Genomic DNA, 12,700 nt, shown 5'->3' on the forward strand with positions numbered 1-12,700 from the left:
ATATATATATTTAGTGTTTTAAGAAGCTTTGAAATTGTTTTGATGGTTTGTTGAAGGTAGATTAGGGTTTTTACTAATTAATGATTTTTTATGATTAAGGAAGTAAGAAAAAGTTAAGATGAGTATTTTTTATGCTGCTGCTGGGATTTTTGTTGTGTGTAGTTTTGCTCTAAATGGTTAAATGACTGTATGTAAGTGTTTTATAACATGTCTAATGAGTGTATAAAAATCCCAATATGAAAATACCGTCGTTTGATAATTGTTTGTGAATTTACAAGAAAACGTTGCAAAACTGTCACTGTGACAGATTCTGTGTTCATGCATGGTAAATTATGTATTAAATTGTATACAATGAATTTGGATGCTAGGGATATTTCCTATGGAATCTAAGACACATGTGGTTGTTATGGAAGTGGTCTCACAGCATTTGAATTAATATAAAAATAATGGTTTAATTTCTAAGTTGCATGAAACTCTGTCAGGACAGATTTGAGCATGTTGTCTTGTACGATTTTTATTAAATCATGGTTTTATGTTTTGACTCCGAAAATTTTATGGTATATACTGGACATACAAAGGAGTGTTTTTGTAAATTTTCATGACATTTTGATATTTGGTTTAGGTGTTACCAGTTCCCCAGGTCTAAGCTCCTTAGACTGTAGGCTCTTGGTTCCTCTGCTTTCAGGTAATGGATAAATTATATGGGTATTTGGTAAGTCATGAGGTTATTTTAAAGTATATTATGTATTAAAAGGTTTTTGATTAGAGATATGGCATATAATCATTATTCTGACAAAGATATGTTCGTGAGCTTTCGAAACCTTATGTATATGATTTAAGCATATTAATGCCATTACTAATTTCCACGAACATGACGTTTAAAGAAAAGAATGGAAATGCTATTATTATGAAATGTTATGCAAAATAAGAAATTTCAGTATGATGTATAAGTATGAAAGGTTTTCGGGTTATGTCCTCTGGTGATCTGAATTCTGTCAGTAGGGGTTAATTACTGGCTTTTCATGGAAAATATTATATGATTGACCATTAAGTGGGATTGGCTCTGCTGTACCTGCCCTTGTTGGTTTCGGCCAACTTGTGGAGGGAGTCAACCTACCCCCATGGTTGAAAGATATGTATTATGATGTGATCCCGGGAATACCTGGCATTGTGGGGAATGCTGGATGCCTAGCACCGTGGTGCTAGAAGCCTCCCAAATAAATACAGACTTATCAAATATGGGCTAACCAATAAGTTATTTATGAACAACTATGTTATGTTATTAATCATGAGAGAATTATTTTGTTCAAATGCATTGTGAAAAGTTATATCATTTAAAAAAAGAAACAAGGATTGAAAAGAAAGAGGAAAGTTTTTGTAAAAATTAAGTTGGTTCTTGTTAATATTAGGTTTAGGCTTGATATTAGCATGCCAATCGTGGTCACAAATCTAGGTATCGGGTTTGGGGCATGACACAGTGTCTCTGGATTGGTCTCCTTTAGCATTATTATCAGACCCTTCGTTCTCTACATTTTGACCTCATTCTCCACCATGTTGCTGATAACGTTGTCTATTAACTTCTCTAGTTAACTCCTGGTTCTGTTGTGTCAATTCTGTCATTGTTGCTGCCATGGATTGTAACTATTGCTGGACGGTCATAGGGGGTGGTGGCGCATGATTTGGGTGATTGGAGGCGTTTCCACTCTCCCGGTGTCCTGGATGGTGGCCATTGACCTAGTCCAAACCATGTAGCCTTTTTGTCATGGAAAAGGCAAAGAAGTTAACACTTAGAAACCTTTTTTTTCTCTCTCCACAGACGATGGCAACTAATGATACACAAAAATCAGTAGGCTGGAATGCTTTAAGCTATGGTGATGGCTATAAATCTTGAAAAGAAAGAAAGAACTATCAAAGGTGAACGGTGTGACTCGGCCAAGGAATCTCCGACGATTAAGTCAGTTTTCTCTCTAGGACTCAAGGATGGAAAATAGTGAATAATTAGAACTTACCTTGGGTGAATGAGATTTGTTCCTTTTATAGAGAGCTAGTTGTGGGTCTACTTATTTGGATCCACTATCATCATGGATGATATGGGCAGTTAGCAGAGAAAATGGGGTATATGGAACGAAGTTTAAGGAGTCTCTTCCACATAGTGAGAGCAATGTGTCATGGTGTAATTATGTGGAATTCTTACAAAATTCTTCGTAGGATTTATCCAAGTATAGTTCAATCATCTATGCATATATATATATATATATATATATATATATATATACTCGTCCATACATCTAGTTGTCTATGAAGGAACTCTGGATTAGATCACTTCATTGTTAAAGGACGAGTGCTGTAGATTATTTTCTTTGGACGTGGTCTGGCCATGGATGACATCCAAGGACGGGTTATCCTTAGTTGATCCCTATCAAGTTGTATTATTGCATTTTATGTTTGATGTATTTTTCTTGGGCTTTAATGTAATTTGGGGTAGATGTACTTGAGTCTCTCCCTCAATCTTGGAAAGTTGCATCAACTAGAGATCTCGCAACCTAGAGGTGACTAGAAGGCGACTTAGGTGGCTCGCAAGCTCCACGTGGCAGGTGGTCTGGATGAGGGTCCATACGTGTACCTTGGGACCACTACGTGACCTTTAGTCGTGAACTGCATAATCTTTTTACTCTGTATTCCAGACTACATCCAATGTATATTTGCCAGTACACACACAGCTATGGGCATGGTAAAGACTTCAAATAAGGGTGATACAAACCCTAGAAAATAAATAAGAGAAATTCAAGAGAAGCCTATCATTGTGTATGAAGAGAGAGCTACCTTTCTCAGCCTTTTGGCTAAGATCAAGTGTATGAAGAGAGAGAGAGAGAGCCTTTTATTTTGAGAAAAACCAATCCAACCTCTCTTTTTCTTCTCCTTCATTGTATTGATTGAGATATTGTAAACACCTTCCTTCCCCGTAAACACAAACCTTGTGAGTGAGAGAAAGACTATGGAAACTTGAGTAGCCACATTCAAATCCAATCTTTATTGGTTGCGTTTCCATTGGTGCTTCAATGGAGGGTCTCCAGTAAGCTAGGAAGAGAAGGGACTCAGAGCAATCGGTTGCTAACTGGAGCTTGGATGGCTCAAGTACATGTAGGCGTTTGGACTTGAAGGGTTCTTAGTATCCTAATGTACTGTAACTATCTTGCCAAGTGGAGATTTCCGACGGGTGGTCGGGGGGAGAGGATTTTACACCAGGGAGTTGGGTTTTCCTTTTCCTAAACACGTCTTGGTGTTTAGTGTGATTTGCTTGCTTTCCCTTTATTTCCTTTGCTTTACTATATTGTCATGTCTTGTGTAGTGTAGTTAGTTTGTGTGAAAATTGGTTAAGTCATTTACACTTTAACTATATTGATTAGTTTAGTGTTAAAATTTACTTAGCTGTAAAAGTTTTCTTTAGGTTTCTAAATACTTGCTAGGATTAATATAGCATATTTCAAAAACATAACCATAAAGCATGATATTTACAAGCCTCTAGAGTTGACCCCCCTCTCTCTCTCTCTTTAATGGAGCCATATCATTGTCATGGCCGTCACTAAAGAAAGCCAATCCTGACTTTTTTTGGGATGCAATTAGTTTCATCTATCTTCTTTTTGCTATTGTTCATCATACCCCAAACACTTGCAGTATGTTCTATTGGGGTGAAGTGTGGGTGGATGAAAAAGAGAGAGAGGAAAAGTGGTGATCAAACTTGTATTTTCCACTATTTGATACACAAGAAAATATGTAGAAGAAAATGCGTAGTCCCAAGTGTTTCCCACCCTAATCATCAAAGGATTTGGCTTACTTCTGATACTTTTTTAACTTAAATATCCTTTTGTTTTAATGAGAAATTGTCACATTACCCATTAACTAAATAAAATGTTGAGATTAAAACCAACTACTATTTGTCATTGTATATTTAAAACGAAATAAGATATCTAATTGAAAAAGTACTGGAAGTAAGCTAAACCTATTATCAAAAACCAATCTCCCCAAAATAAAGAGGAAATTAGGAGGAAATGGAGGCTTAAAGGAGATGTCACAAATGCCCTCTATTATTTCGTTCAAGTTTTTAACTTTTATTTAATAATAACTTGTATTTTTTCTTGTGTAATGATTGAAAAAAAAATACTTCTTTTTATATATAACAGTAAATTCACAAAAACTATCTTTGTCCAATCTCTCATTTTCTTTCTTAACGAAACTAAGAAAATTTATATTGTTTAAAAGGAAATAATATAATTTAATAGAAGTGGATGATATTACGAACCATAATCTAATAATTTTTAGAAGAATACTTTGTGCAATAGAAAAAGAACACTTTTTAAAAAATATATTGTAAAAGGTTAGAAATATATATTATAAATAAAAAATTATACGAGTAGATCAACCAATGCTTGCAAGACAAGAAAAAAAAAAAAAAAAAAAAAAAAAAAAAAAAAAAAAACCTTAATTAGATTGGAGGACTTAAAGAGCTTACAACTTTTTATGTTAAGTGCAAATTGAAAAAAAAAAAATGTAAAAGTTATACAGGGATTTAATAATGTGTGCCTCTAGGGCATACATTAGTAAACCATTTTAGGAAAAAAAATTTAAGAAAAAAAAAAAATAATTAATTATTTTGACAATTTTTTCAATTTCTCATAAAAACTTTTCTAAAATAAATTGTTAAAAGCATATATAAAAATAAACTGACGTTATGATTTCAAAGTTGATTTTTTTTAAACAAAAAAAAAGTTACTTTTTATATATATAGTACTACTACATGCAGAGTATATATATATATATATATATATATATATATATATATGAAATGAGAGAAAGGAATTGAGATTTCTATTTGCTCGCAATGGAACACGAGCACCATCTGCGGCCGCCCTACTCTCTCAAAGGCATCTGATTGAAAATTACTTTAACTACAGTCGGAGCCGGATTAAAATTAGGGATATAATATATGGGAAATATTAATGGACTTAAACCATTTTTGTTAACGAACATTTAAGAATGTTTTGATATCATTTTTATAAATAAAAAAAAAATTTGTCAAAAAAAATTAGTTATTTTTTCATTAAAAAATTCTAAACGCCAGTGTTACACTTAAAAGTTATTTTTTTTAATAATTTTTTTTGAGAAGATTTTTGATAATACAAAGTATATATAAAATGACATAATTTGTCTATATGATGAGTTATGAGTGGTAGAATTGTATCTTCATATGAACTTACCATCACATCTCTATCGCTCACAACCCACCACGTAAATAAGTTATGACATAAATTATCCTATTTCGTGTGTATTTAGCATTTTTTTTTCCCTCCTAAAACTATAGGAGACTGAGAGGTTGGTAAATCTGAGTAAACAAATTCTGTGCTGTGTCTCAGAATCCAGACTGGAACATGGGGATAAGGGATAATCTTATTCTTATGTTACAGAGGACAACGTGAAGAATGAAGAGAGAGAAAGATAGCGGATCCAGCCTATTTATAGTTCAGCACAGACAAATTAGTTATAAAAAAAATAAAAAATAAAAAACAGATAAATTACTTGATTTTCATTTTTCACTAGGAAACGTAGAAGGAAAAAAAGGTTGTCTTTTCCATTCGCTTTTAATAAAGAGTCATGTTAACTGGAGGAAAAATTTTAATACTATTTTTATGAAAAATATAAAAGAATTATAAAAAAATTATTATTTTATTATTTTTTAGTTAAATGCTTTTAACAATAATTAATAAATTTGCTGACGTTGGAAATTTTGTTGATTTAGACGCTCTTGTATCGGAAGAACTTTGTATTATTTTTGGTACTGTATTCTTTACTTTTAGCCAGCACTTTACCTTTTATGGCTAATTAATGCAGCATCCCCCTTTAACCAAAAAAAATTTGTTGACATTGCCCTTTTAACAAAAACGAACGGCCTTACCCTTTTTTCTGATCAACCCATGAGATTGAATTCACAAGGGTCAACAATTCAGATTATTATTTGCTCTTCTGTCTTCCTCAGGTACATCTCATTCCCTCTTTTGAATAATTTTTTTTAAAAAAAATTTCTGCAATTTTTTTTATGAATATTTTAATGGATACTGAATTGGGTATGTTGAAATTTTACATCTTTTTGCCTGATGCTCCTATTATTGGGTTAGGTGAGACTCATGGTTGATCATGATCATGATCATGCAGAATTCATTAGTTTTTGGTTAGAACTTGGGTGTTTTTGAATTGTAATTATGCCTATTGTCAACTGGTTCTGGTTTGAGTTGTCATGGTATTGGTAGAGTAATCAGTAATATAAAATAGTGATAATGAAATATCAATTTGGGTTTAGATGTGTAGTTGATAAAGTAATCTTGCTAAGTCGCTTGGAGTATAGCGGAAACAGTACATTGCTAGATGAATGTATTTTGGACAATAATGAGGATATATAGTATTGATACAAAAGAAGGTTGAGATCCTAGGGTAGCAGTAATTTGGTGCAATATTTGGAAACCTGTTGTAGTTTGATCACATGTGTAGAGAACCATTGGCGCTCACTATAAGTTTAGGACTACTAAGTTTGGCTTAGAGATTTTCACTATATGCAATGGAAACCAGTTGGTGGGAGGATTGATATTCACACGATTCTATTGAGTGCACCAGATGGACCAGAGGAAGTCCAAAGTGCAACACATCATTGTGAATTGAGGAGTATTGACATATGATATGACAAAGAAGTCTAAGAATAATGAAGGGATCTCAGTAGCTGATCCTGGGTAGTTGGAATTCAAAGGCTTTGTCAATTCCAATTGATTTTACAAATATAACTGCTTGGTTTTTATGAATGAGCAGAAAATAAGGCCACTATGTTCTACAAACTTAAAGTCGGATTTCTTTTTCAACTAAAACAGAATTTCAACCACAAACCATGCATTATAGTTTGCTCAATTTTCACCATGGCTGAGGCTTGCAAAAACTGTGCTTATTTATTTATTTATTTAGCAGATTTTGGCTCTTCTGACAAAGAAATTTGGGCCACTGCAAGACATACCGCTGACTGACATGGCCTCTATTGACCTAAAAAGTAATGTGACTTAATCTTGTTTGCTTGTCTAATTTTATATCCATTGGACCCTTCTTGGTTGAAAGACAAGCCTTGAATTTGTGACAAGTTCACAAACTGTTACCATGTTTTCTTTTACGTCTGTAGTTAAGTCTTGAGCTTTCAGTAGGCTTTATCAATCGCATGTCTGGTCATTTGTAAAGCTGCATAACATTTAGGAGTCCCCATTTTCAGCAATGTGAACAAAGGTATTGGTTGATCTTTGGTGGCCTTTTCTCCCCCGCCCCCCCCTTTTTTTTCCTTTTTAAATATTCTGTTTGAACTAGTAGAATTTGCAGCATTAAGTATGACATACAACTAGTGTTTGAAACCAATTAATCATACATTGGACCGTTTTGGTTGGATTTGATAGATTTCTTTCACTAAATTAACCGGTCTGTTTGATGATGTAGATGGAGCAAGAGAAAGTACCCATCTTGAGAACAAATTCCCAGCTGGAAATTGAAATTCCAATAGTCTCTGAGAAAATTGATGTACTTTCCATGCCACCGAAGTCATCTTGCAAATCTCTCTGTGCTTTCTCCAAACTAGAAAATAGTACTTTGGAGTCAGAAGCACGATCAAAGTCAGCGAAAAAACTGCGTGGACTCATAATTTTCTATGTATTAGTTATGGTAGTAGAGATTGTTGGTGGTTTGAAGGCCAATAGCCTTGCAGTTCTCACAGATGCAGCCCACTTGCTCTCTGATGTTGCTGGGTTCTCCATCTCTCTTTTCACAGTATGGGCTTCAGGTTGGAGGGCAACATCACACCAGTCTTTTGGATACAGTCGTCTTGAGGTTTTGGGTGCCCTTATATCCGTGCAGCTCATATGGCTGATCTCTGGGATCTTAATCTATGAAGCCATTGATAGAATTCTTCACAAAAATGCAAAGGTGAACGGGCCTCTAATGTTTGCAGTTGCAGCATTTGGATTTATTATTAACTGTCTGATGGTTGTATGGCTTGGTCACAATCATGATCACAATCATAATCACAATCATGATCACAATCATCATGCGTGTGGACACGGGGATCATGATCATGAAAGAGAGGATGAGGAATGTGCAACAACCGAGGAGAAGACTAATTTGGTGTCAGATTCTCCAGTAAAGACCAAAATGTTGAACATAAATGTCCAAGGGGCTTACCTGCATGTTTTGACTGATCTGATTCAGTCAGTTGGGGTGATGATTGCTGGAGCTATCATATGGGCAAAACCCGATTGGTTAATAGTTGATCTGATGTGCACTCTTGTATTTGCTGTTCTGTCTTTAAGTACTACTCTGTCCATGCTTGGAAAGATTTATGGCATATTGATGGAGAGGACTCCAAGCGAGATCAACATTGATAAGCTGGAAAATGGCCTCAGATGTATCAAAGGAGTTCAGGATATTCATGATCTACATGTTTGGGCAATAACAGTAGGGAAAATTGTGTTATCTTGCCATGTGACAGCTGAATCTGGAGTTTGCTCAAGTGAATTACTTTTCAAGATTAGGGATTTCTGTGAAAAAACATACAGAATACGTCACGTGACAATACAAATTGAATAGAATTATAATGATTTCCCATATAAAAATAGAAATTCAAGGTTCTCTCATGTTCTGCCTCACTGGTTACTAATTTTCCAAAGATAATTGTGGAGCATGTAGCTCATTGGATCTGTTTGATCTAAGTTAGCACGCCTTCCACCCCCATTCTTTTATAATGATAAAGGTTGAGTTACTGCTAATGAAATCATAGCCACTTGGCTAGATATATTTCAAGTTTTAGCAAGCTTATTCCACTCTTAATATCTTATCCTTATTTTTGGAGGTAAATTTTAAACAAAGCCCTATCCCATTTCCGCTTACAGGAGTATAGAGTATAGAGAAAACCAATGAAAAAAAGAGGGGAAAAAAAATTACAAATTAAGCTTGTTATTGATTGAAAAGAAGAAAAGAAAAGAAACATTGGCCAGACCTTTTGCTTTGGCTTCTATCTGCATAATACTGCTGCCTACAATGAGTTGAGGAGTAATCTCAGCAGCCTTATGGCTCTAGTCATGTTATTACTACCAATTTTATTATAAAAGATTTTATAAACTGATATGATCATAAATGTGATTGACATTGTATCAACAACATAATAAAGAAACTTTTGAATGTTTTTTTATTTTTTATTTTGTTTTGTGTTAAAAGTTAATAACCATTTTATCAGTCTTATTATGTACTAAAATTTGTACTACATGGCCAAAGATATTTGTAGAGCTGGTGGTACACGGCCAAAACAATTTGTAGTAGTAAATCCGCATTAATTGCAAGGTATTTGGTCCCAAGCGTGCAATGCTACCACCAGCAGACTTCAAAAGTGGGCAAGCAATAGGAAGGTCAAAATGGAAATACAAAAGCAATGGAATAGATTGGTATTTAAAAAAAAAAAAATGGAACTTTAGTTGGTTTTATTAAACAAATAACCTAAGAAGGTACATCTGAGAGAAGTTGTGGTTGGATAAAAGATGGAACTCCTTCCATCCACACCGCTAACTCAAACAAATTGAGCATGCCTTGCAAGACAGTGCTACTTTAGACAACAAAAATCTCCCATTTCACAAAACAATTCGACAAAAACTTTTAGCTTCCGCTATGATATTGCCAAACCATGAGAAGTCCCTATCATTGCATTGAATGGCTTTGAGTGCTTCTATTACAAGTTAGAAATTAGGAAGAATTGCTTAACAAGCAAACTCCAAAGGAAAGGCTAAACTTGCAAGGCCTCTTCTACCACACCAGTATATCTCCCAGTCAAGATGCCAATTGCCAAGAAACACCCAACACCCCAAATTTCAAAGAATTTCAATTTTTAAAAGCAAATATATAAGAATGGAGCAAAAGAAAGCAAACCCTCCAAAAGTACTACATTCTGTTTGTTTTCTTAGTTCACAATCTCCCTTATCGGTTATCACAACTCAGTGAAGTAAAAAAGTAATCTACAAGTCTCTCTCTCATTAAAAAAGGAAAAAAAAAAAAGTAAAAAGTAAAAGGGTAATTTTATAATTTAAAAAAAAAAATTGGTTTGTCTGCTTGCAAATCTTTCACCACGCTCAAATGTCTCCTCAAGTAGAACAGCAAGCTCTCTTGTTTGCATTCCCTGATGCATCAGAAACATTGATAGTGGTCCCTTGACCAGGAAGAGTGGTACCGGCAGTCGCTTCCTGAGCTGCTAATGCTTTTTTGCTTATGATTTGGTAGATCTCCGTCAAAATGGTCTGGAATGCCTTTTCAATGTTTGTTGCTTCTAAAGCTGATGTCTCAAGAAATGAGAGACCTTCCCTCTCAGCCAAGGCCTGACCATCTTGCTCTGAAACAGCTCTAAGATGGTTCAAGTCAGACTTATTCCCCACCATCATGATGACAATGTTAGAATCTGCATGATCCCTCAACTCACGGAGCCACCTTTGGACATTGTCAAAAGTCTGCCTCTTAGTTATGTCATAGACAAGCAGTGCCCCAACAGCTCCTCTATAATAAGCACTGGTGATTGCGCGGTATCGCTCCTGACCTGCAGTATCCCATATCTGTGCCTTAACTGTTTTTCCCTCCACCTGTTAAGTCAAAAACCAACCATTCACAAAACCGCTACATGCCATAACAATGAAAATGAACACTCAAAAACATAGAATTATCAACCAAAAGTTACCCAACATACAAGAAAGAACAAATCCAAACAGGTAGATTTGAAACCTATGAAATTTCTCCAGTACAAGTACACACCATCAACAATCCATAAAGCAAGGTCTAATGTATATCTAGATTAACAAAGATTCCTACTGAGAGGAGTTTGGTAAATGCACCATTCAAAATAAAGCAGAAACCTTGTCTTCAATTATTCAAGTTGCGAATGAAGTTTTGTTAAGCTCCATTTGCTCAGAAAATGATAGATGGCTATTTCTATAGTCATCACTTTAAGCAAATTGATCATCTCATTGATAACTTGACCATCAAAATAACCTCTCACAGAAGATGTCCGATCCCCATCAATCCACCGCTTGATTGGCCAATACTTAAAGCATTCGATCATGGTCCGCATTTCTAAGCAACCAATACTTATTCACCAATTTAAACTATTATGTATAGCAACTTATAGCTTAAAGTATTCATTTTTCACAAAGAAAAATCATTTAACTACAATAACCAGCATGAACAGAAAAAATTTTCATTTTTGATTTCTTTTTCTTTTTTCAAAAAGTTAAAAAGATAAAAGAGAAATCACGGGGAAAGATTTTTGTACATTTCACATGCACGCACACAGATTACATATACTGTTTGATGCTTGGTAGTGAAACTAAGTAAAAAAAAAAAAAAAAAAAAAAAAAAAAAAAAAAACCTAAAACACAAATATGTGTCTATATATATATACTAGTGTTTATCATTTGGTAGTAATAGTGTTTATCATTTGGTAGCTTCTATAAAAACTTCGAAGCAATGCTATCGAACTTACGCGATCCAACACAGAATCTCACATTGACTGACAAAGCATAGTGCTATGTATCATTCAAGATGCAACTTTTTTCCAGCCTAAAAAATCAAACAGGAAAAAAGAATAAAATAGTTACAGTTCACAATTACCAAACACCTCTGAATTCTTGCCTAAAATTACGCGAATCCAAAGAATCCTATACCTCATATTCCTAAAAAACAAGAATTACGAATCCAAAAATTTAAAATCCAAGCTCAGAGGCTTCATAAAAAAAACAAAAAAATCATTAATCCAATTTCCGAATCAGAGGCGTAGATCAAGCCGAAAATGAAAAGGAAAAGAGAGATATTGCTTGCCTGGAGAGTTCTGGTGGCGAATTCGACGCCGATGGTGGACTTGGATTCTAAGCAAAACTCGTTGCGCGTGAACCTGGAGAGAATGTTGGATTTTCCGACACCAGAGTCACCGATCAACACGATCTTGAACAGGTAGTCGTACTCGTGGTCCACTCTATGCGCCATAACGCTCTCTCTCTCTCTCTCTCTCTCCTCCACCGATCTCTCTGACCTAAAAATAAAAATCAAAAATCCAATTTCAGATCCACATACAGATACACATAAACAAACAAATAGATTGAAACACAGAGATCTGAGGAGAAGAAGACTTACCTGAAGAAACAGAAAGATAGATCGAGAAGAGATTGGAGATCCCAAAGTGAATTTTTGGAAATGAGAGCTTGTTTTTTTTTTTTCTTGTTTTCAAAAAATTAAAAAAACAAAATAAATAAATAGTAAGTGCAGGAATTATAGGGAAAAAAGTGGGAAATGTGGGATGGAGTGGACAATGATAGAAACGGCGAAAGAAAAATCCCAATACGAGAACTTTTGAAACGGCAACTTTATAGATTTTTTTATTTTTAATTTTAATTTTTAAATTTAAATTTAAGACAGGTAGGGAGAGAAAAACGGCGCCGTTTAGGGCAGGAGAAAGTAACGGGGGCGAATGTTGCGAATATATTAATTATGTGAGATGGCAAGTGACAGTGAGGCAAGCTGCCTAGCTGGCAGTGGCAGATAGGCGTAGTATATATATATATATATAATTTTTTCAACGATTCCTTCCGTTCTTCTTATTCTG

At 34.6% G+C, this 12,700-nt stretch overlaps 2 protein-coding genes across 4 annotated transcripts; one reads left to right on the forward strand and one right to left on the reverse strand.

The window, feature by feature from the left end:
- The first annotated feature begins 5,846 nt into the window (after positions 1 to 5,846).
- Positions 5,847 to 8,877, forward strand: LOC115985634 (metal tolerance protein B). 3 transcript variants are annotated; one of them, XM_031108560.1, is made up of 3 exons: positions 5,847 to 6,031; positions 7,006 to 7,084; positions 7,516 to 8,877. In XM_031108560.1, the coding sequence occupies exon 3, from the start codon at positions 7,516 to 7,518 to the stop codon at positions 8,656 to 8,658; it is 1,143 nt and encodes a 380-aa protein (XP_030964420.1). In that variant the 5' UTR covers positions 5,847 to 6,031; positions 7,006 to 7,084; the 3' UTR covers positions 8,659 to 8,877. The 3 variants fall into 3 exon arrangements, with proteins under 3 accessions (XP_030964420.1, XP_030964418.1, XP_030964424.1); XM_031108558.1 differs by lacking the exon at positions 7,006 to 7,084; XM_031108564.1 differs by lacking the exons at positions 5,847 to 6,031; positions 7,006 to 7,084 and adding an exon at positions 7,102 to 7,311.
- A 1,052-nt stretch (positions 8,878 to 9,929) lies between these two features.
- LOC115985649 (ras-related protein Rab11C) lies at positions 9,930 to 12,431 on the reverse strand. The gene is made up of 3 exons (XM_031108573.1): positions 12,232 to 12,431; positions 11,920 to 12,130; positions 9,930 to 10,688 (listed from the first exon to the last, which is right to left on the reverse strand). Exons 2-3 carry the CDS (start codon positions 12,082 to 12,084, stop codon positions 10,200 to 10,202), a joined length of 654 nt encoding a protein of 217 aa, XP_030964433.1. The 5' UTR covers positions 12,085 to 12,130; positions 12,232 to 12,431; the 3' UTR covers positions 9,930 to 10,199.
- Between the last annotated feature and the right edge of the window lie 269 nt (positions 12,432 to 12,700).

Source organism: Quercus lobata, chromosome 1, assembly GCF_001633185.2.
Source record: "Quercus lobata isolate SW786 chromosome 1, ValleyOak3.0 Primary Assembly, whole genome shotgun sequence".
In the NCBI taxonomy this organism is placed as follows: domain Eukaryota; kingdom Viridiplantae; phylum Streptophyta; class Magnoliopsida; order Fagales; family Fagaceae; genus Quercus; species Quercus lobata.